This window comes from Rhinopithecus roxellana, chromosome 17, assembly GCF_007565055.1.
Source record: "Rhinopithecus roxellana isolate Shanxi Qingling chromosome 17, ASM756505v1, whole genome shotgun sequence".
Lineage (NCBI taxonomy): Eukaryota > Metazoa > Chordata > Mammalia > Primates > Cercopithecidae > Rhinopithecus > Rhinopithecus roxellana.
In genome coordinates this window covers 40787683-40812800 of record NC_044565.1, presented here as the reverse complement: position 1 = coordinate 40812800, position 25118 = coordinate 40787683, and the positions used below count along the sequence as shown (strand labels likewise).

Genomic DNA, 25118 nt, shown 5'->3' with positions numbered 1-25118 from the left:
GTATGTAGTAGGCCAAATATCAGATTTTACTTAAAAATCACATTTCAACTGTCTTTATAAAGTATTAGATCTGGCAATGCTGGGCCTGCCTTTGTGCACAGCAGGAAGAGGCTTTAAGGGGATTGGGCTCCTATCTTCCATTGCCTCATGGCCCCCACCACTCCCTGTTTTCTTTGCAAGGTGGTTAGTTGAGCAGTTACTATGTTTCTCATGTGGGATTCCCTTATTTGCCTACCTGCTTGGTTCCTAAGACATAGGAATTTGCAAACTAATTTATAACTACAGAACTCTTTTCCCCTCCTGTAGCTTAACTATTTTTCCCCTGGAATTGATTACATTTTCCTGCTTTGTGTAGTGCGGTCCTCCCTTGGTATCCTCCGGGGGATTGGTTCTGTGACCTCCAAAGATACTAAAATCTGTGGATGCTCAGGTTCCTTATATAAAATAATATAGTACATATTTGCATGTTACCCTTTCATATCCTTTTGCATACTTTCAATCATTTCTAGATTACTTAAAATATCTAATACAATGTTAATGCTATGTAAATAGTTGTCACTGTAATTTTTTTTTATTAGCATGTTTAATTTTTTTTTTTTTTTTGAGATGGAATCTCACTCTTTCGCCCAGGCTGGAGTACAGTGGCGCAATATTGGCTCACTGCAACCTACTCCTCCCAGGTTCAAGCGATTCTCTTGCCTCAACCTCCTGAGTAGCTGGGACTACAGGCGTGTACCACCACTCCGGAGTAATTTTTGTATTTTTAGTAGAGACGTGGTTTCATCATGTTGACCAGGCTGGTCTTGAACTCCTGATCTCAGGTGATCCACCTGCTTCAGCCTCCCACAGTGCTGGGATTACAGGCATGAGCCACTGCGCCCAGCCTAAATTTTATTTATTATTATTTTTTTTTTTTTTGGAGACAGAGTCTTGCTCTGTCGCCCAGGCTGTAGTGCGGTGGCACAATCTCACCTCAGCCTCCCCAAGTGCTGGCATTACAGGCATGAGCCACCATGCCCGGCCATAAATTTTATTTTATTTTTTTTATAGATAGAATCTCCCTCTGTCACCCAGGCTGCAGTACAGTGGCACAGTTATATAGGTCACTGCAGTCTCAAACTCCTGAGCTCAAGTGATCCTCCCACCTCAGCCTCCTGAATAGCTGTAACTGCAGGAATGCACAATTGTGCTTGGCTTATTTTCTTCATTATTTTTTGTAGAGACAAGAGTCTTACTATATTACCCAGGCTGGTCTCAAACTCCTGGTTTCCAGCAGTCCTCCGACCTCAGCCTTCCAAAGTGCTGGAATTACAGGCATGAGCCACTGCGCCTTGCCTAAATTTGCTTTATTTTTTATGACTTTTTCCCCCCAGTATTTTTTATCCGTGCACAATTGGTTGAATCTGCAGATATGGAACCTGCAGCTATGGAAGGCCAACTGTATTTTGAATATAATTATTTTTGTTTTTGTTTTGATACATAATCTTGCTCTGTCGCCCTGGCTGGAGTGCAGTGGTGAGATCTCAGCTCACAGCAACCTCTACCTCCCAGGTTCAAGCGATTCTCCTGTCTTAGCCTCCCAAGTAGCTGGGATTACAGGTGCATGCCACCATGCCACCAGCTAATTTTTGTATTTTTAGTAGAGATGGGGTTTCACCATGTTGGCCAGGCTGGTCTCGAACTCCTGACCTCAAGTGATCCGTTCTCTTTGGCCTCCCAAAGTGATCCACCTGCCTCAGCCTCCCACAGTGCTGGGATTACAGGCGTGAGCCACTGCGCCCAGCCTAAATTTTATTTATTATTATTTTTTTTTTGGAAGCAGAGTCTCGCTGTGTCACCCAGGCTGTAGTGCAGTGGCACAATCTCACCTCGGCTCTTGACTTACAGGTGTGAGCCACCGTGCCCAGCCTCACAATTGAATTTTTATTGTTGTCTGAGAATCGCCACTGTGAAGATTATTTTACTGGCTGTACCAGAATGAGGGAGAGAATGTTCAACTGGGTGATACCATTTGCTTCATCGCTAGGTAGACAATACTGTTACATTTTAAGGTTTTTGTGTTTCATAGTTTTCCCATCTTTGCTCTAACAGCAATCAGTTGAAAGGTAACGTCTCACAGTTGTCAGTGTGTCTACCTGTAAAGTCCCTTTCTGCCCCTTAATCTGCATGGATTTAGAAATTAGGTAAACACCTGCAGAATTGTTTTTTTTTTTTTTTTTTTGGAGATGGGAGTCTCACTCCGTCACCCAGGCTGGAATACAGTGGCGCGATCTCAGCTCACTGCAACCTCCGCCTCCCAGGCTCCAACAGCCCTCCTGCATAGCTGGGACCACAGGCATGCGCCACCATGCCTGGATAATTTTTGTATTTTTGATAGAGACGGGGTTTTGCCATGTTGGCCACGCTGGTGTCAAACTTCTGAGTTCAAGCAATCCACCCGCCTTGGCCTCCCAAAGTGCTAGGATTATAGGCATGAGCCACCACACCCGATCTAGAATTCTTTCTTTTACAGCTTTAAACAGTGGGCTCAGAATAAAGTTGAGTCTCTTAAAGACTACAGTCATTGAGTTTAACATGGTCTTTATGCTGTTTACTTTTGTTGACAAAAGGCCGTCTGCCTCATTTCTGAACTCAGCAGGGTTATCAATAGTTGAAGTTATTGGATGAGTCAAATTCTGAGTAGGTGAAATTCTAGTCACAAGCAATTAAAAAAAAAAAAAGTTAACATCTTCCATTGAGCAGATGAGGTCATTTTTCTATGTGAATTATAATTGCCTCTTTCATGTGGGGGAATGCGGGAAGGATCTCTGTCTCCCAAGCTGTAGTGCAGTGGCATGCATAATCGTGGCTCACTACAGCCTCAAACTCCTGGGCTCAAGCAGTCCTCCCACCCCAGCCCCCCAAGTAGCAGAGACTACAGGTACACATCCTGATGCCCAGCTACTTTTTTTTTTTTGTAGAGATAGGGTCTTGCCATGTTGCCCAGGCTGGCCTCAAACTCTTGTACTCAAGTGATCCTCCTGCCTTGGCTTCCCAAAGTGTTGAGATTACAGGCATGAGTCGCAACCATGCCCAACCTATAATTCTCTCTTTTTTTTTCAAATTAAAAAAAAAGTCATGAGGTCTCACTGTGTTGCCCAGGCTGATCTTGAACTCTTGAGCTCAAGTGAACCTTTCACCTCAGCCTCCCGCAGTGTTAGGATTGCAGGCAAGAGCCACCACTCACAGCCTATAATTCTCTTTATGTATATTTTACTTTGGAAAGTAACTGAAGGATGTGGGTTCAATCAAAGATGATTTGAATCCATACACAATTGGGATATTTAACCTTTAAATAGTATAGAACCCCAGATCAAATAATTTTAGTTAGATACTATGGCCGTGGCAAACTGTGATTTAGCATATCACTTTCTCATAAATCATACAAGAATCAGACTTCTCAAAGTAGAAATGTGAACTAAAAGTTTTTTTAAGGTCCTGGCTTATCTGTCCATTTCATTCATGTTAATTATGAATAAATTTATAGATTCCTGGGCATAGTGGTACATGCCTGTAGTCCCAGCTACTCAGGAGGCTGAAGCAGGAAGATCTTGAGCCCAAGAGTTCAAGGCCAGCCTGGCAACATAACGAGACTCTGTCTCTTTAAAAAATCTGATTAATAAAATTTACTGACTTCTTTTTAGCTATAAAATTATTTGTGATACTCTGAACGTTAATATTCATTACACAGAGGCGTTAAGCATAATATCCTATTATATAGATACTTTTATTCAAGGTGAAGTTAATCAGCACATATTATTCTTCACAACTTGTACTGGGCATTGTGAGATAATACAGAGAAGTAGTAGACAAAGTTCTTAACTTTGAGAAATTTAAATATGATTAAAGATTAAATATGAAATACGATTTTACATACCACAAAAGTCAGTAAATATAGCAAAAAGGAATTTAAGAATTTTAAGGGCAGAGAGCACACAGGAAAAAAAAAGCTTGTTAGGGGGTAAGGATAACCAGGGAAGGCTTCATGGAAGAGGTGGAACTTGAAGTGAACTTCCAAAAGTGGATAATACTGATACCCAGAAGCTGGATACTGTGGCTCATGCCTGTGATCTCAACACTTTGGGAGGCCGAGACAGGGGGATCGCTTAAAAACAGGAACTTGAGACCAGCCTGGGCAACAAAGCAAGACCCCATCTTTACAAAAATTATTTAAAAATTATCCAGGCGCAGTGGTATATGCCTATAGTCTCAGATACTCTGGAAGCCAAGGCAGGAGGAATATTTTGTGCTCAGTAGTTTGAGGCTGCGGTGAGCTAAGATCACACTCCTGTGCTCACTTCAGCCTGGGCAATACAGTGAGACCCCATCTCCCATCTTTTTTTTTAAAAAAAAAACAAAAAACCAAAGATGCCCAGAGAGGATGGGCAAGCACTTGAGGCAGGGACAATGGCAAATGCAGTGGAAAGGAGGCTGGATTCTGTGACCATGTTGGTTGGTTGGTTGGTAGTTGAAGCTTCAGAAAGGAAGATAAGAAAGCAAGAAAGATCCCTAGGAACATATGGAGATTTTCAACAACAGGCCCAAGGATCCTTACCTCAGTAGTTAGAGAAGAAGGCATTGGCAACTTTTGAGTAGAACAGCTATATTTAATAGAGTAATTTAAGAACATCAGCCAGTGAATTTTATACAAGATAGTGAAAGAGAAAAGGAAGATTCATTAGAGGGTAGTTTAGGATGCCGTTAAATAACCTAGAATTAGGGAAGTATTCGTTGAATAGAAGGGAGGCCACAAATTTGAGGGTATAAGCCAAGAATTGGTAAGCCAAGAAGAAGGAAAAGGTTTGGGCAGTGAGGATAATGAGGAACAAAAATAGAGAACTCAGAAGCAATATCTGTTAGCATTGGAATGAATTTTTTTGCTTGCTTGAGGCTGGATATTGAAGTGGATCAGGATACTTGAGTGAATATCCGATGGGCTTTTGGAATTGGCTCTGAAGGGAGGCGAAAATTAGCTTTTTTTCTTTCTTTTTTTTTGAGGTAGGGTTTCACTCTTGCTGAGGCTCAACCTCCTGGGCTCAAGCAGTCCTCCCATCGCAACCTCCCTAGTAGCTGGGACTAGAGGCACACACCACCATGCCCAGCTAATTTTTTATTTTTTGTAGAGATGGAGTCTCATTGTGTTGCCCAGGCTGGTCTTGAACTGGACACAAGTGGTTCTCTTGCCTCAGTCTCCCAAAGTGCTGGGATTACAGACATGACCATGCCCAGCCAAAAGGTAGCATTTTAATTATGTTATAATCCAAGAAATGTTAATTAAGCTTGTTGGAATAGCTCTCATAAGGAGATCATGTCAGGAATGACCCCGTTCTTACAGAAAGGTTGTAGAGCTAGAATCGAGAAATTAAACATACCTGTCACAAAAACTAAAGGGGATATGGATTGGCCAAGAGTATTATGTTTTAGAGAGCTGAAAGCACATTAGTTTGGTGAGAGTTCCTTGGTGACTACCAAAAGAGTGATGAAGCGAAAGACAGGCAATTGGAAGGGACATGTATGGTCAAGTGATTAAAAAGAAAAGCTTTTCTGCAGAGAGAGATGTATGCATGTGTTGTGGGGGTGAATTTGTTTTGTCTTCCCTCTGGTAATACCCCTACTACTTCAAATCACAGTCAGAGGATCTGTGAAGTACTTTTACAAGTCTAATCTTGACAAAGTTGACAAGTCTAATCATTTGCTCAATAAAGGCCAGTAGACATTATGGTGATTTTTTTTTTTAAATTTTTTGAGGTGGAGTTTCACTCTTGTTCCCCAGGCTGGAGTGCAATGGCATGATCTCGGCTCACTGCAACCTCCACCTCCCAGGTTCAAGTGATTCTCCTGCCTCAGCCTACCAAGTAGCTAGGATTACAGGCGCCCACCACCAGGCCCAGCTAACTTTTGTATTCCTAGTAGAGAAGGGGTTTTGCCATGTTGGCCAGGCTGGTCTCAAACTCCTGACCTCAGGTGATCCGCTGGCCTCAGCCTCCCAAAGTGCTGGGATTACAGGTATGAGCTACCACGCGCAGCCAACATTGAGGTGACTTTTATGCTAAATAATTTGAATAATTGAATGTCTTCTGCTTAATTTTATTTTAGAACCTCCCACCTTCTGTTGTGGCTACTGTTGGTGGTAAAATTTTCACGTTTGGATCCTATAGGCTTGGAGTACACACCAAAGGTAACTGCTTTTCTGTGTTCTAGTGCTAAGAACATTCAATGACAAACTCTTGTTCATAATTAGAAAATACAGGAGAACAAAGTTCCCATTATTTCAGTACTTACAGCTAATCATTGTTAACATTTTCTTGTACTCAGCTTCCATGCTTTCTTCTGTGCATATGTTTGAGTGTACTTTAACAAAAAATATAACACATAATATATTCTTCTTAAGAACTGCTTTAATTTACAGGAGCTGACATTGATGCACTTTGTGTAGCTCCAAGACATGTGGAGAGATCTGATTTTTTTCAGTCTTTTTTTGAAAAATTGAAACATCAAGATGGCATTAGAAACTTAAGAGTAAGTATCCTCTGGCATTTAATATTTAGAATTTAGATTAGAACAAATATCTATAAAAGCTAGGGCTTAAGACTATTGAAATACCTCCTAAGTTACTATCAGGAGATATTTAATAAGAGTAACTTTAATAAGTGATGATTAAATGATGATTAAGAACATGGGCCTTAGAGTTATACAGACTTGAGTTGGCGTCTAGATCTAATCTACTACATAATGGCTCCTAGATCTTGGTCAGGTAACGTAATCCTCTGAGCCTGTTTCCCAATCTGTAAAATGGAGATGTGGTAATAACTTTTTTATAAGGTTTTTGAGTATTGATGAGATATTTACATAAACCATTTACTGTAATAGCCAATAATGATTGATACATATCAAATGATGAGTGCTATTATGTGTAAGGTTCAGTTAGTAACTCTTTATATGTGTATATCTAGCCATTCATTCAGCAAATAAAATTTCAGCACCAGTAATTTGTTAGATGCTGTCATTAGTCTTACAGATACAATAATAAACCTGACATTGTTTATTGAAGGGGGGTTATGTGAACTAAATAAACAAAACAGTGTTAATGCATTCTGAAGTGCTAGAATAAGGTGAAGGTCAAAGAATCTGTGGTATTTGGGGAATCTGGGAATTTTTTAGACAAGGAAGTTAAGAATTTGTTAGGTTGGGGAGTTAAGGAAGACTCAGAAAAGCATTATTTCTACTAATCTCAACTGTATTAATTAAATTTTTAATATATAAATCATGAGCTCTCATTATTTTAAAATTTCTAACCCTAGTAGCCTTTCTAAATAATCAGTTTTCAGTTTAGACTCAAGAAATTATAAGTACCCAGATGATAGCAGCTTTTTGGGTTTTTTTCGGTTTTTTTTTTTTTTTAATTTTACTTTAAGTTCTGGGATATATGTGCAGAACGTGCAGGTTTGTTACATAGCTATACATGTGCCATGGTGGTTTGCTGCACCCGTCAACCCGTCATCTAGGTTTTAAGCTCTGCATGCATTAGGTATTTGTCCTAATGTTCTTCCTCCCCTTGTTCCCCACCCCTGGACAGGCCCCAATGTGTGACGTTCCTCTCCCTGTGTCCATGTGTTCTCATTGTTCAACTCTCACTTATGAGTGGGAACATGCAGTGTTTGGTTTTCTGTTCCTATGTTTGCTGAGAATGATGGCTTCCAGTTTCATCCATGTCCCTGCAAAGGACATGAACTCATTCTTTTTTAGGGCTGCAGACAATAGCAGTTTTGCTTTCCAGTTCTGAGGAATATTTTTAGAGGGATAATAAATTAGATACTGTTGTAGGCATTTTGTGTTTCTTACATAATATAGGTCACAAAGTAGAAATACCTGGAATGTAAGACCAAAAGCATTTTCACTTTGTCTGTTGAGTTAAAATACAAACTGGGAGCAAAGATATTCACATTATTGGTAGTTAGGAAGGTTAAAGAAGGGATTACACCTATATGTTATGATTGTTTTCCTTTTTTGTAGGCTGTAGAAGATGCCTTTGTACCTGTTATAAAATTTGAATTTGATGGTATTGAAGTAAGTGTTTAATATTTTTGTGACTTTACAATTGAACTGTTTAACTTGTAAGTTTGTTTTCTGAAATCAGGCTTAACATAAGTGCATATTTTAAAAAATCAAATAATCTCTTTTTTTTTTTTCTTTTTTTAAATAAAGAGATAGGGTCTAACTCTGTGGCCCAGGCTGGAGTATAGTGACACAATCATAGCTCACTGCACCTTTGAGCACCTGAGTTCAAGTGATCCTTCTACCTCAGCCTCCTGAGTGGCTGGGATTCCAGGCACACACCACCACACCTGGCTAATTTTTTGTATTTTTAGTAGAAATGGGGTTTCATCATGTTAGCCAGGATGGTCTCAATCTCCTGACCTCGTGATCCACCCACCTTGGCCTCCCAAAATGGTGGGATTACAGGTGTGAGCCACTGTGTCCGGCCCATATTTTTAATTTCTAAGAATACTATTTTATTCTTTAAATGTGCCTTTTTATTTATGTCTGTATTTATTTATAGCCTCCTGACCTTATTTCCTAGATACAACATTTTTACCTGCTTTCTTAGGTCTACTGGGTCTGTTACCACTTGTCCATCTGCTTTCCAGCTTTCATAGCTTTTGCTGTTGTCACTTTCTGTTCTTTGTCCTAGTGAATTTTGCGTTTAAAATAAAGATAATACTAAACAAAAAAATTAAATTTTCCTGGTATTTTAGTGAGGTTTCAAGAGGGAGCGAATGTAAATGTGTGTTGGATCTTCTATCTTTATCTAGAAATTTGCTCGTAAGGCTTTGATTTTTTTTTTTTTTTAAATGCTTGGCATATATGCTAAAATTTAAATGCTTTCATTAATTTGAAAGTTTAATTACCTTAACAAAACTTTACAGTGATTTTCCCATGTGAGATTGCCTACATAGGCCTATTGAAGCTTTGGTAGAACTTCCCAAACTAATAATCAGAGCTTTTCACATTTTTATGGTGGGATGGGAGAGGATGGATTGAAAGGAGAAAATGTAATTTTTTTCTCTTTTTTCGCGTCTTTCCAAAGATTGATCTAGTATTTGCAAGACTGGCAATACAAACCATATCAGATAATTTAGATCTAAGAGACGACTCTCGCCTGAGAAGCCTTGATATAAGGTGTATTCGCAGCTTAAATGGTAAGCTTCTAAAAAGAAATCTCAGATACCTGCTTCAAAACAATTAGATAAATTTTTGCAGAATTGACTGTTAATTCAATTTTGGAGATTGGACTCAGTTTAAAATGTAATTTTCTTTATACAGGTAATGTGACCACATTTAAGAATCCTAAAAACCACGAATTTATTTGAAAGACTGTATATGTATGTGTATATATATATATATATATATATATATATATATATAGTAGTGGTTCTCAAACTTACTGGTCTCAAGACTTCTTTGCACTTTTAAGATTTATGGAGGACCCCAAAAAGCTTTTGTTTATGTGGGTTATATCTGTCAATATTTACCATGTTAGAAATAAAAACTGAGAAATTTAAAAAATACTTAGTCATTTATAAATAATGAACCCATTTTAAATTAATATAAACTTGTGTGTGAAGAATGACTTTTTTTTTTTTTTTTTACATTTTGCAAATCTCTTTAATATTTGACCTGATAGAAGACAGCTAGATTCCTATTTGTGTCTACAGTCAATTGTAATATTTTGTTTTGGTTAACATATAAGAAGAAAATCTGGCCGGGCGTGGTGGCTCACGCCTATAATCCCAGCACTTTGGGAGGCCAAGGTGAATGGACTACTTGAGTCCGGGAGTTCCAGACCAGCTGGGATAACATGTTGAAACCCCATCTCTACCAAAAATACAAAAATTTAGTTGGATGTAGTGGCACTTGCCTGTAGTTCCAGCTACTCAGGAGGCTAAGGTGGGAGGATCACCTGAGCTCAGGAGGTGGAGGCTGCAGTGAGCCGTGATTATACCACTGCATTCTAGCCTAGGTGACAGAGCGAGGCCTTGTCTAGAAAAAAGAAAAGAGGCCGGGTGCGGTGGCTCATGCGTCTAATCCCAGCACTTTGGGAGGCCAAGGCAGGCGGATCACCTGAGGTCAGGAGTTTGAGACCAGCCTGGACAACATGGTAAACCCCGTTTCTATTAAAAATAAAAAACTAGCCAAGTGTGTTGGTGCTTGCCTGTAATCCCAGCTACTTGGGAGACGGAGGCAGGAATATCGCTCGAACCCAGAAGGCAGAGGTTGCAGTGAGCTGAGATCATGCCACCACACTCCAGCCAGGGTGACAGAGCGAGTCTCCGTCTCAAAAAAGAAAGAAAAAAATCTGTCCTCTTAGTTGGAAAAGGGAGGAGTGTTTTCATAGCCTTTTCAGATAATTATAGATGTTCTTCTTAAACTTGACCAGGGACTTTTTTTCTTTTTAACAGTTTTATTGAGGTATAATTACATACCATTAAATTTATCCTTTTCAGGTGTGCACCTCACTGGTCTTTTTCTTTTCTTTCTTTCTTTTTTTTTTTTTTTGAGATGGAGTCTCACACTATTGCCCAGGCTGAAGTGCGATGGCGCGATCTCAGCTCACTGTAACCTGCGCCTCCTGGGTTCAAGCGATTCTCCTGCCTCAGCCTCCTGAGTAGCTGAGATTACAGGCATGTGCCACCACGCCTGGCTGATTTTTTTGTATTTTTAGTAGAGATGGGGTTTCTCCATGTTGGTCACACTGGCCTCCAACTCTTGATACCAGGTGATCCGCCCACCTTGGCTTCCCAAAGTGCTGGGATTACAGGTGTGAACCACCTCACCTGGCCTTCACTGGTCTTTAGTACACTACAATCCAATGTTAGAATATTTTATCACTCTCAAAAGATGCTTTATACACATTTGCAGTCATTTCCCTTTCCAATCCGCAGTCCCAGGCAACCACTAATCTGCTTGCTTGCTTTCTTTGTAGATTTGCCTCTTAAAGACATTTCATATAAAAAGAATCCTTTGTGGTCTTTTGCATAAGAGTTCTTTCATTTGGCATGTTTGTGAGGTTCATCCATATTCTGTTTTGTTGCTGAATAAAAATGATAGTTTCTTAAAGGTTAGAGTATGGAGTCTAAAATCATATCAGACTTTTTGTATTTTGTTACATAACAATCCACTGATCTGTCTTGTTCTTTGAGTGGTCCCTTTATTCATGCATGATTCTGTACTATCATGCCTTGGTCATTTGGAAAATATTGGGTCACAAAGTTACTTGGATCTTCCAAATGTTAATACACATTTCACTGTAAAATGTGAAAAAAAAAAAAACCAGCATTCATTAATATCACCACCAGTCTCAACGGAAAAGTATGGAAAGGTGTCAAGTTCATAGTAACAGATAAAAGTTGTCTAAAATTCAGGTTTGACTTGAAAGGTTAAATTTTATTGTTGGCAACAAATTTTGTCATTTTACTTGAACGGAGGGGTTCCTTTTCTTCATTTTTAAAGAAATACCTCACTGAATAACTATAGTTCATCTGCCAGTTACTTTTTCAGGTAAAACTGGTGTTCCTTGAAAAAAGCAGGTGGTTCAGCTTACAACTCACACAGTCTCACGTGTTCTTTCCCCACCTTTATTTTTAACTGCAAATGTTTGGTGGTGAAGATATTTTTTTCTGCTAGTACAGTTTGTTGCCCCATCTTGATTGACGGCAAAGGTACCTGCAGTTTTATCCACCGTTTCTTTTGCACCATCAATGCAAATGTTAACATGGTGAAAAAAGCAAAGAAAGCCTTAGTATTATTATAAACAAAGTTTGACCTCACAAATTCCCAGGGGTACCCAGACCATACTTTGAGAACCAATGTCTTTTTCATTTTTTTGAGACGGAGTCTCACTCTGTTGCCAAGGCTGGAGTGCAGTGGTGCGATCTCGGCTCACCACAACCTCCCCCTCCTGGGTTCAAGCGATTCTCCTGCCTCAGCCCTTTGAGTAGCTGGGATTATAGATGCCCACCACCACACCCAGCTAATTTTTGGATGTTTAGTAGAGACAGGGTTTCACCATTTGGGCCAGATTGGTGTTGAGCTCCTGACCTCAGGTGATCCACCCACCTCGGCCTCCCAAAGGGCTGGGATTGAGAACCACTGTTTTATAGTGTCTTTTGTTTAACTGAATCACTATTGGACTTTGGTGTATTTCCAGATTGTAACAGTAAATTACAGTATTTGTGGAAAAGGTTTACATTGAAGTAATTACAGTGTTGTAATTGGGAGGTGTTTGATTAACAAATATGGAAGAAAACTAAAAAATACTCAGACATATCACATTTTGGATTGCATTACCCATGTCTTTTTTAATTATCCTAAAACAAACTGATTTCTCCTAAGTGCTAAATTTCATATACATAAAATAAACCCTGATGTTTTATTATCTTTCATATTTTTAGTATTCGAGAGTCTGGAAGTTAGGAGGGCATTTGAATTAACTGAGTATTTGCTGCATGTTGAAAAATGAATGCTTTGTCTTTTTCAGGATGTAGAGTTACTGATGAAATTTTGCATTTAGTGCCAAATAAAGAAACTTTTAGACTCACCCTAAGAGCTGTCAAATTATGGGCAAAACGTAAGTATCCCTAGTCTTCTATGTTTGCATTATAAAATTCTAATTTTCTCTTGCCAGTGATAGAAGCACATATAGAAACTTTGAATCTAATGACATTGTTGGAGGTTGAGGGCCAGTAAACTCTGGAGTAGCTATTTGTTTTTCGGGTACAATGGTTATGGTGTTTTGATAAGTAGTGTACCTCTTCCTACCTTGGGTAAAAACTAAAAGCCCCTGACTTTTCGTCTTAGGTTCAGTCAGGCAGTCAGAATAATTCAGAAGTTGAAGACTGACACCCTCCGTGGGTAGCACCATCTTATATATCTTTGTATTCCCACCTGCAGAGTCTGGTTTTTACTGTAGTAGGTGTTCATTAAGTGAAGAGCGCACAGTGATGACTTTCACTTGTTTTTACCTTATAACACTTTTCTAATAAAGCCTGGAACTGTTACTAGTTTATATATATATATATATATATTTCATATATTTAGGTTCATAAAAATCCCTTTGCTTACCACTGAGCTGGCATAGCACGTTCTGTATTATTATTTAAGCACATCTCTGAGATATTGCAGGTTTGGTTCCAGACAACTGCAGTAAAGCAAATTACAATTTTTTTGTTTTGTTTCCCAGTGCATATAAAAGTTAGATTTACACTATACTGTAGTCTTTTTTTTTTTTGAGACTGAGTCTCGCTCTGTCGCCCAGGCTGAAGTGCAGTGGTGCAATCTCAGTTCACAGCAACCTCCGCCTCCTGGGTTCAAGTGATTCTTCTGCCTCAGCCTCCCAAGTAGCTGGGACTACAGGCATGCACCACCGTACCTTGGTAATTTTTTGTATTTTTAGTAGAGGCGGGATTTCACCATGTTTGTCAGGCTAGGCTCGAACTCCTGACCTTGTGATCCACTGGCCTCGGCCTCCCAAAGTGCTGGGATTACAGGCGTGAGCCATCAAGCCCAGCTCCAAAATGTGTTTCTTAAGTGGTAAAACAAGAAGATAACTCCTTGATCCATGGGCTACAGAATAGATGCTGTATTAGCAGACATGAAAATAACTTTAATCTCCTAGTATATGTCCACTAGAGCTCTTGCATGACTAGGTGCATTGTCAAAGAGCAGTCCTACTTAGAAAGGAATCTTTTTTTTTTCTGAGCAGTAGATCTCACCAATGGGCTTTAAAATACTCATTAAACCATGATGTAAACAGCTGTGTTGTCATCTAACAAGAGAATCACCTACCCTTTGAAGCTTTGAAACCAAGCTTCTCCTCTCTAGCTGTGAAAGTCCTAGATGGCATCTTCTTCCAGTATAAGGCTGTTTAATCTACATTGATAATTTGTTGTTTAGTGTAGCCACCTTCATCAATGATTTTAGCTAGATCTTGTGGATGACTTCCCGCAGCTTCTGCATCAGCACTTGTTGCACTTTTATGTTGTGGAGATGGCTTCTTTCCTTAAACCTTATAAACCAATCTTTACTAGCTTCAGACTTTTCTTCTGCACCTTCCTCACCTCTCTCAGCCTTCATACAATTGAAGAGAAGTTAGGACTTTGCTCTGGATTAGACTTTGGCCTAAGGAAACTTTGTGTTTTGTTTGATCTTTCATCCAGACTATTAAAATTTTCTATCAGCAGCCAGGTGGGGTGGCTCACACCTGTAATCCCAGCACTTTGGGAGGCCAAAGCGAGCGGATCATGAGGTCAGGAGTTTGAGATCAGCCTGACTAACATCGTGAAACCCCATCTCTACTAAAAATACAAAATTTAGCTGGGTGTGGTGGTGTGCGCCTGTAATCCCAGCTACTCAGGAAGCTGAGGCAGGAGAATCACTTGAACCCGGGAGGTGGAGGTTGTGGTGAGCTGAGATCGTGCCACTGCACTCCAGCCTGGGCGACAGTGCAAGACTCCATCTCAACAACAAAAAAAGGTTTTCTGTCAGCAATAAGGCAGTTTTACTTTTTTGTCATTCCTGTATTCACTGGAGAGTAGCACTTGTAATTTCTGTCAGTAACTTTTCCTTGGTATTCACAACTTGGTTAACTGATTGGCACAAGGAGCATAGCTTTCAGACTATCATAGCTTTCAAAATGCGTTTTTCACTGAGCTTAATCTTTTCTAGCTTTTGATTTAAAGTGAGAGACATGTGACTCTTACTTGAACACTTAGAGGCCGTTAAGGGTTCTTAATTGGCCTAATTTAAGTATTGTTGTGTCTCAAGGAATAGGGAGACCTGAGGAGAGGGAGAGAGATGGGTAATGACCAGTTGGTGGAGCATTCAGAACATACACATTAACCAACTAAGTTCACCGTCTTATATGGGCTCAGTCTGTGGTGCCCCAAAACAATTACAATAGTAACATCAGCAATCACTAATCACAAGTCCCCATAACAGATATAATAATAATGAAAAAGTTTGAAATACTGTGAGAATTACTAAAATGTGACACAGAGACATGAAGTGAGAGCTTATGCTGTTGGAAAAATGTTGCTTATAGATTTGTTCAACTCAGGGTTGCCACAACCCTTCAATTTGTAAAAAACTCAGTATCTGTAAAGTGTAATAAAGCAAAACACAATAAAACAAGGTATGCCTTTGTATTTGTTTTATTTCATTTTATTTTTTTAGACAGGGACTTGCTCCGTTTCCCAGGCCAGAATGCAGTGGTGTAATCATAGCTCACCACAGCCTCGACCTTCTGGGCCCAAGCAATACTTCCACTCTAGCCTCCTGAGTAGCTGGGACTACAGGCATATGCCACCATGCCTGGCGAATTTGTTTGTTTGTTTTTGTTTTTGTTTTTGTTTGAGACAGAGTCCTGCTCTGTTGCCCGGGCTGGAGTGCAGTGGCACAATCTTGGCAAGCTCCACCTCCCGAGTTCACGCCATTCTCCTGCCTCAGCCTCCCGAGTAGCTAGGACTACAGGCGCCCACCCCCATGCCCGGCTAATTTTTTGTATTTTTAGTAGAGACGGTGTTTCACCGTGTTAGCCAGGATGGTCTCGATCTCCTGACCTCGTGATCCGCCTGCCTCGGCCTCCCAAAGTGCTGGGATTACAGGTGTGAGCCACCACGCCCGGCTAATTTTTTTTTTTTTAAGCAGAGACAAGGTGTTGCTATGTTACCTAGGCTGGTCTCAAGTTCCTGAGCTCAACCAGTCCTCCTGCCTTGGCCTCCCAAAGTAATGGAATTACAGGTGTGAGCCACAGTGCCTGGCTGAGTATGACAGTTAAAAGTTTCTTTTTGGGGTGCTGAAAACATTCTAGAATTGATCATGTTGATGATTGCACAACTCTCAGTATACTAAAAACCATTGAATTGTGTACTTTAAATCGACGAATCTTGTGGTATGTGAATTACATCTCAATAAAGCTGTTACAAGCTAAAAAGCAACACATGGCTTGTGGCTACCATATTGGACAGTGTAGGTCTATATTAAGCAAGTAGAATTTGTCCTTGGGCTCAAGTGTCTAGTATAGTTAAAATAAAATTTGCACTGACGGGATAACATGAACAATTTGGCCTTCCTTAAAGATTAAATGCCATATTTTGTCAATTAGATGCATATTTTTCATGTTTACCATGTCTGAAATCAGTATTTTGTAGGTTTTCTTCTTTTGCTCACTTGGCGGGACGTAATACAGATAGCTATATGAGAATCGGTCATGACAGTCATGGTGGTGCACTCCTGTAGTCATAGCTGCTCAAAAGGCAGAGGTGGAGGATCAGTTGAGCCCGGGAGTTTGAGGCTACAGTGAGTTATGATTGTGCCAGTTCACTCCAGTCTTGGTGACAGAGTGAGAGCCCATCTCTTAAGAAAAAAAAATGATAGAAATGAGTAGTATCAGTGGTGTATTCTACTTTATGGAGAGGTATCCAAATTCTGTGAAATACTGAAGTCTCCAGTTTTACACTTGATTTAAAAATACCCATGAATGTGATTATTAATTAAATATTCATTCTTCCCCATTGTCTCTTCAAATGTCTCCTTCCTTTCATTTTTCTCTCAATCCTAAATACTGAAAAATGGGGAATTTCAATGTAATATCAGTGGAGCCCAGTTGAGCAGTTGGAACTGAGGCAAAGAACTGAGGTGTCTATATTGGAAGGGAAAGTAAGGAGGGTAAGATTAGCAACTTATGGTTTACTAAGTAGACTATAGGCCTTATGTGAAGGTCTGCTTATCAGTTTTAATGTTTTGTTTATAGGGGAAAATTTCCAACCAGCCGTCTTATGAATACAGTTACCTTGTTGAATGTCATGGATATTCATTCACCTTGTAAAGAGCAGAAAAAATAAAAAGAATGTCACAGATAGTAGGTCCTAATAATAATTAACAAATATGTTGATTTTCTAGGACGTGGTATTTATTCCAACATGCTAGGATTCCTTGGTGGTGTCTCCTGGGCAATGCTAGTTGCAAGAACTTGCCAATTGTATCCAAATGCAGCAGCATCTACTTTAGTTCATAAGTTCTTTTTAGTTTTTTCCAAGTGGTAAGTATTTATATGTGTACTTTGACTATTTACTAACTTCTACCTATATGTAAGTTTGTTTGGACATTAAGAACTATACATAGACCTTTTCTGTTGTTTTACATTCCTTTGTAAAGGTAAAAGTATAAAACATCAAATTTGAGGCACTTGTCACCTTCTTCAGGGATTTATAAATGTGGGCCCTTAACTAGGGAGAGCAGTTAAAATAAGTTTGGCTTTGCAAATTACTAGTTATGTAGAGGTTGTTTAAGCTTTCCTCATTTGTAAAACGGAGATGATAATCACACTGATTTATTAGTATTTTCAGTAAATGTTAGCCGTTGCTGTTACTGAATTATCAATTAAATCCATGAAAGCAAATGAGAAGGAAGTGAAAGATTCAGGTGCAAATTAGTTACAGTTAATGGAAAGTAATGTTTGCCCTTTCAGAGAACATTGCATTAAAATGAGCAGCCTTTCCTTTGTATACCTTCTTACCTTCTTCCTTAGCCCATTTCTTCTTCTTTATTTTTTTTTTTAATTGAGACAGGGTCTCACTCTGTTGCCCAGGCTAGAGTGCTTGCATCTCAGCTCACTGCAGCCTCCGCCTCCTGGGCTCAAGTGATCCTCCCACCTCAGCCTCATGAGAAGCTGGGACTATAAGCATGCGCCGGTAGGCATGGCTAATTTTTGTATTTTTAGTAGAGACAGGGTTTCTCCATGATGCCCAGGGTGGTCTCGAACTCCTGAGCTCAAGTGATCTGCCTGCCTCAGCTTCCCACAGTGCTGGGATTACAGGTGTGAGCCACCACGCTCGGCCTTTTTTTCCCCCTTAATACCAAATACCCAGAACATTCGCTCTAGAAGGTTAGAACAATCTAATAATTATAAGGTTCCATGTAGTACCTGAAGTGAGATCATGTGTAAGTTAATTTGCCTTATTCATGTCAGGGAATGGCCAAATCCTGTGCTGCTGAAGCAACCAGAAGAAAGCAATTTGAATTTGCCTGTCTGGGATCCTCGGGTATGTGATTTAGTATGGAGTTTCTGTAAACCTTTTAAGGAAAAGGACATTTCTCTAAATTACAATCTAGTTAAAGATAGTTCCTCTTGTCTCTGTTCTTCCTTCTGTATGACTATTGTCCTCCTGCTCCTTCTGCTGTGGTTTTTGTTTTGTTTTGTTTTTTGTTTTTTGTGCAGATGATTTGGATCACTGATGCTGATCCAAATGTTATGTCATTAAAAATCACCCATGTAAGATGAGTGGGTGTCTCAAGGGCAGTGTCATAATCCATTGTGGAAAAACTGTCTCAAAAATAATTGGTTACTTGGCTGGATGCAATGATTCACGCCTGTAATCCCAGCACTTTGGGAGGCCTAGGCGGGTGGTTCACCTGAGGTCAGGAGTTCGAGACCAGCCTGGCCAACGTGGTGAAACCCCCTCTCTACTGAAAATACAAAATATTAGCCAGGCATGGTGGTGCACACCTGTAGTCCCAGCTACTCTGGAGGCTGAGGCACGAGAATCGCCTGAACCCCAGAGGCAGAGGTTGCAGTGAGCCGAGATTGTGCCACTGCACTCCAGCCTGGGTGAGTTGAGACTTCGTCTCAGAAAAAAAAGTAATTGGTTACTAATAATAAAGTACTAAAGTATAATAAAAGATTTACTTTGAGATACAATTTAAAGCAGATTCATTGTTCCAAGATAGCATAATTCTCACATACCTTGCATTTTAATTGCTTTTAGAGTGAGTGCTCATTCCTCTAGGTAACCAAGGGGAAGTCATCCATTGAGTGGGTGGTGAAAAAGGATTGAGAATCATGATACCAGATAATGCTTTTTGTAGTTATAATACTGTATTTCCTTGATTATAAGAGATCATTGTTTATAAGATGCACATCAATTTAACAGCTTTTCTGAGGAAAAATATACTTCTGTAGTATTTCCTTTGACTTTGACTATGAGACATATCCAACTTCAAAAATAAATGTAGTTGGGGAGGGAAAATGTACTTCTTAAACTTGAGGAAATGTAGTATTTAATTTATATTTCATATTCTTCAGACTTTTGGGGAAATGAAATGAGGACAACTGAAATAGGAGAATAGATCAGTTATTCTGCTTCTAATTTCACAGGTAAATCCATCAGATAGGTATCATCTCATGCCCATAATCACCCCTGCCTACCCACAACAGAATTCTACGTATAATGTGTCCACATCAACTCGAACAGTAATGGTAGAAGAATTTAAACAAGGTAAACATGTGGCCCTGTTGCCCTTTACATATTCCCACAAGTTTTTGGTTGACAGTTTTTATTCTCTGTTACAGCTATGGATTGACAGTTAGAGTTATACCTATTTTTTCTAAAAACTCTTTCAAGTATGGTTATTTTGGTTTTTAGTAAGGAGTTTTCAAAAGTATATGATTATATTAAGGCCGAAAATGGAGCCAGCCCAGTCTGGTTGAACCTAATTTTTTGTGTTCTAAGAAACAACATAATATATGTTTATATTTTGTTACTCAAGAATTTGGTGGGCTGGGCGTGGTGGCTCACGCCTATAATCCCAGCACTTTGGGAGGCCAAGGCGAGCAGAACACCCGAGGTCAGGAGTTTAAGACCAGCCTAGCCAACATGGTGAAACCCTGTCTCTACTAAAAATAAGAAAATTAGCCGGACATGGTGGTGGGCACCTTTAATTCCAGCTACTTAGGAGGCTGAGGCAGGAGAATCGCTTGAACCCAGGAGGTAGAGGTTGCAGTGAGCCAAGATAGAACCACCACACTCCAGCCTGGGTGACAGAGTGAGACTCTGTCTCAAAAAAAGAAAAAATAATAATAATAATTTGGTGTGGTGGAGTTTGAGATTTTGCAGTAGTAGAGTGATTTAAGAGCTGGTCCCTTTTCAAAATCCTTCTTTTTTTTTTTTTTAATTTAGGTCTTGCAGTCACAGATGAAATTCTCCAAGGAAAATCAGATTGGTCCAAACTACTTGAGCCACCAAATTTCTTTCAAAAGTATAGGTATGTGAAATTTTGTATTTTATATGTATGTGATTTTTTTTTTTTAAAGAAGAATGTTAAACATAGTTAATATCTGGTAGGTGACAGCTCTTTTATTTCTTAAGCAAGAGAGAATAGATGAACAAAAATCCTAAGAGATAAGAGTGTTTCTTTATTCTAGTACTATCTAATCCAGTACTAGTGACTTTTTAAAGTGAATTGTTTTTTACTTGTAGGACCTAGAATTAATTTTGTGAAAATCAGAGCATATTTAATTTTCATAAACTGTGTGCCTTTATTAGCTCATTTTTTCAATGAGAGGGAGGGAGAAAAGGGGATGATTAAAAAGCAGGCCGTAACAATTTTTCTGGCTTTTTTTTCTGATTGTTGCTGAAAATTCTTCAGACATTATATAGTATTGACTGCCAGCGCATCAACGGAAGAAAACCATCTAGAGTGGTAAGACTTCTGTTTCAAGTTTTCTACCTACTGTGTGGTGATAGTAACTTATTTATATGGTGCTTTACCATTTATAAAGTACTTTCTTGCTTGATTTTCAAAATTATTATTATTATTTTTTTTTTCTGAGACAGAGTCTCTGTTGTCTAGGCTGGAGTGCAGAGTCGTGATCTCAGTTTCGCCATGTTAGTCAGGCTGGTCTCAAGCTCCTGACCTCAGGTGATCTGCCCACCTCAACCTCCCAAAGTGCTGGGATTATAGGCCTGAGCCACCTCTCCCGGCCTTTTTTTTTCTTTTTTTCTTTTTTTTTTTTTTGAGAAGGAGTCTCCCTCTGTCACCCAGACTAGAGTGTAGTGGCATAATCTCGGCTCACTGCAACCTCCGCCTCCTGGGTTCAAGTGATTCTCCTGCTTTAGCCTCCTGAGTAGCTGGGACTGCAGGTGTGCACTACCATACCCTGTGCCTAATTTTGTATTTTTAGTAGAGACGGGGTTTCACCGTGTTGGCCAGGCTGGTCTCGAACTCCTGACCTCAAGTGATCTGTAAAATTATTATATCTTACTGGTGATTGTTGTGCATGACCATGGAGCTTCAGTGTTTAAAATACGCCATCAAATTAATGTTTCAGAATCAGGAGGGACATGAGCAAAAGATACATGTATAGATTTTGCTTCTTGTTGCTTCTTGGAGTCAGATTTAAGCAAAATTTTGAGCTAGTTTGGATGATTCTGATAGCACCATCTAAGTTTTTCTTTTCTTTTTCTTTTCTTTTTTTTCTTTTTTTTTGAGACAGAGTCTCACTGTGTCACTCGGTGGAATGCAGTGGCGTGATCTCGGCTCACTGCAGCCTCTACCTCCTGGGTTCAAGCAATGCTCTGCCTCAGCCTCCAGAGTAGCTGGAATTACAAGCACCCACCACCATGCCTGGCTATTTTTAGTAGAGATGGGGTTTCACCATCTTGGGCAGGCTGGTCTTGAACTTCTGACCTCGTGATCCACCCACCTCAGCCTCCCAAAGTGCTGGGATTACAGGCGTGAGCCACCACGCCTGGCCTAAGTTTTTCATTTTTGCCATCATGTTTACCTCCCACAAAACTCAATAGAAAAGACATCTTGTATATCGTTTTAATTTAGGAGATAATGGCTAAAATCTTTCCGATTAAGCTTCTGTCAACAGGTAGGAGATATTTGTGGTCAAGAAGTACTGTGTTCTTTCTAGTGCATCTAAATTTATCCCTTCTATCTCCCGTATATTCACATCCTTGGCTCTATCAGACGGAAGCTATTAGACCACCAGAGATGGTTGTACTTTCCTTGGGTCTGACTTCTGGAAAAGCAAAACAGCAATACTATTTTATTTTTGCTTCAAGAGTTTAATCCTTATTTCATTGATAATTAAAGGGACTCTGAAAATAATCCTGATACTGAAACAGTATTTTGTTTGTATAGATCAGGAGAGAGAAAATAGGGTCTAGGCCAAATTCAGTCTGCCACCTATATTTATAAAGTTTTATTGGAACACAGCCATGTTTCTTCATTTACATATTATCTATGGTTGCTTCTGTGCTTGACAGCAAAGTCGAATAGGTGTAACAAAGACTGTATGGCCCAGAAACCCTAAAATTTACTATTTAGCCCTTTACAGAAAACGTTTGCCAACCTGTCGTTTAGATGACACTGGAATAACACAGATTTTTGTAGATTTACTGTTAAAGCACACACAATTATAATGTATAAGCTCTTGCTGATGTTTTTAAAAAACTTAAAATGTTCTTCTAATTATTCTAATTCATAAGTCATTAATAAGTAAGTTGCCATTGGTCACATTTCTTAAGTGAGATAGAAATGAAATTGCAGAAATCTGATGAAACTTACTGTATTTTGATAGTATCTGATACAAATTTAGTGAATTCTTTTTTTTCTTTGAGATGGAGTCTTGCTCTGTCGCCCAGACTGGAGTGCAGTGGCGCGATCTCAGCTCGCTGCAAGCTCCGCCTCCCGGGTTCATGCTATTCTCCTGCCTCAGCCTCCCGAGTAGCTGGGACTACAGGCGCCCGCCACCTTGCCCGGCTAATTTTTTGTATTTCTAGTAGAGACAGGGTTTCACCGTGTTAGCCAGGATGGTCTCGATCTCCTGACCTCATGATCCGCCTGCCTTGGCCTCCCAAAGTGCTGGGATTACAGGCGTTGGCCACCGCACCCAGCCTGTGAATTCTTTTTTAAATGCAAAGTTTAGCTGATTGTTTCACATATTATGTGCCAATATTAGTTTCATTGTTTAAACTTAGATTGTTTCACATATTATGTGCCAATATTAGTTTCATTGTTTAAACTTATCTTAGCCTTAGGATTTATTTATTTATTTTTTAGAGACGAGTCTTAGTGTCACCCAGTCTGGAGTATAGTGGCATGATCATACTGCAGCCTCAAAGTCCTGGGTTCAAGCAATGCCTCCTGCCTCAGCTCCCCAAGTAGCTGGGGCCTGCAGGCCCATGCCACCATGCCTGGCTGATTTTTTTTTTTTTTTTTAATCTTATATCTCGAACTCCTGGCTTCATGTGATCTTCCTGCCTCAGCTTCCCAAAGTGCTGGGATTAACAAGCATGGGCCTAGCCTAGCCTTAGGTTTGAGACATAAGATTTGAAGGTAGAAAAAGATTCAGGACTAGATTAACCAGTAGTTTTTGTTCATGCCCTAAGCCATGACTGTTTTATAGTCTTAACTAAAGCAAGGTATTTTAGATTCAGGAATGCATTAAATAGATTATTCTATTAAAAAAAAAAAGAACACACAGAAATCTACTAACTTGTCATTTACTACAATGGCATTTTAAATGGGGTTCCTAGTATATTGGGCTGAAATTTTTAAATGAACATGTAAAGATTCATAGCTAATATGCTGTTTGGTTTACTTGAGTGTAGCTTTCATATTTAAAGTTGACATAAAATAAATTGTATTTACAATGGCATTTAAAATGGGGTTCCTAATATATTGAGCTGAAATTTTTATTTTATTTATTTATTTATTTATTTAGAGATGGAACCCAGGCTGGAGTGCAGTGGGGTGATCTTAGCTCACTGCAACCTCCACCTCCCAGCTTCAAGCAATTCTCCTGCCTCAGCCTCCAGAGTAGCTGGGAATGTAGGTGTGCGCCACCATACTCAGCTAATTTTTTTTTTTTTATTTTTAGTAAACACAGGGTTTTACCATGTTGGCCAGGCTGGTCTCGAACTCCTGACCTCAGGTGATCCACCTACCTCAGCCTTCCAAAGTGCTGGGATTACAAGCATGAGCCACTGCACCTGGCCTGAATTTTTTTTTTTCTTTTTTATTTTTTTGAGATGGAGTCTTGCTCTGTTGCCCCAGCTGGAGTGTAATGGCATGATCTCAGCTCACTGCAACCTCCACCTCCCAGGTTCAAGTGATTCTCCTGCCTCAACCTCCCAAGTAGCTGGGATTACAGGCACCCACCACCACGGCCCAGCTAATTTTTTTGTATTTTTAGTAGAGACGGGGTTTTGCCATGTTGGCCAAAACTGGTCTTGAACTCCTGACCTCAGGCGATCCGCCTGCTCTTGCCTCCCAAAGTGCTGGGATTACAGATGTGAGCCACAGCACCCAGCCTGAAATTTTTTAATGAACATGTAAAGCTTCATAGTTAATATACTGTTTGGTTTACTTGAGTGTAACTTTCAAATTTAAAGTAGATGTAAGATAAATTGTGTTGTTTATTTTAGGGTTGGATTAGTAGAATCTAAAATCCGTGTACTTGTTGGAAACTTGGAACGGAATGAATTTATTACTCTTGCCCATGTGAATCCCCAGTCATTCCCAGGGAATAAGGAACATCATAAAGAGTAAGTTAATTGTTTTTTAATACTATATTTCTTAAATAATGTTATTTGGCATATGCATCATTTCAGAGTAATTATGAGATTTTTGTTTAACAGGCATTGATGGGAGTATGACACATTATATATTTGAGTTTGAGTGTCTAGGCATTAAAAATAAGTACGCAACTACTTTGGTAGCCCACAAACCCCAGCAAAACACCATCACAATATTTGGAGCATCTTTAAGAATATATTTAGTAAGTCATTTTCATAGCCACTTAATCCTTCTTAGAACAACAGGGGGATAACTTACCAGTTCTGGATGTCACTTTTAAGAATCTGGCCAGACCACTGAAATCTGTATTTGTGAGATAGAGACATAGAGACCAAGTTTTAATTATGAAATAGCATCTGTAAAATTGTAAAATAATAATAATAATTAATGGAAATTCTTAAATTTTACTTTATAGCAACAATTACGTATCAATGTGGTTCCTTGGGATAATTTTTCGGAGAGTAGAAAATGCAGAAAGTGTCAACATAGACTTGACATATGATATACAGTCATTTACTGATACAGGTAAGACTTCATCATCATAGAGCTGTGACTCTCAAACCTGGCTATTACTCAGTGTCATCTGCCTACAATCTGGCTGGCTGTACCTATTAAAGTTCCACAATTGGTTAAGTGAACATGGCATATCCATA

At 39.4% G+C, this 25118-nt stretch overlaps 1 protein-coding gene across 2 annotated transcripts in view; it reads left to right on the top strand.

Annotated features, from left to right (window-relative positions):
• Positions 1 to 25118, top strand: part of PAPOLG (poly(A) polymerase gamma) — a 41763-nt gene that overhangs the window by 6356 nt on the left and 10289 nt on the right. For both annotated transcript variants that reach the window (XM_010377570.1, XM_030921557.1), the window contains exons 4-15: positions 6136 to 6217; positions 6449 to 6558; positions 8053 to 8106; positions 9128 to 9239; positions 12578 to 12667; positions 16999 to 17137; positions 18068 to 18140; positions 19253 to 19373; positions 20055 to 20139; positions 20524 to 20577; positions 24315 to 24434; positions 24881 to 24990. In XM_010377570.1, coding sequence (XP_010375872.1) covers positions 6136 to 6217; positions 6449 to 6558; positions 8053 to 8106; positions 9128 to 9239; positions 12578 to 12667; positions 16999 to 17137; positions 18068 to 18140; positions 19253 to 19373; positions 20055 to 20139; positions 20524 to 20577; positions 24315 to 24434; positions 24881 to 24990 — 1150 coding nt within the window. The remainder of the gene's footprint in view (positions 1 to 6135; positions 6218 to 6448; positions 6559 to 8052; positions 8107 to 9127; positions 9240 to 12577; positions 12668 to 16998; positions 17138 to 18067; positions 18141 to 19252; positions 19374 to 20054; positions 20140 to 20523; positions 20578 to 24314; positions 24435 to 24880; positions 24991 to 25118) is intronic.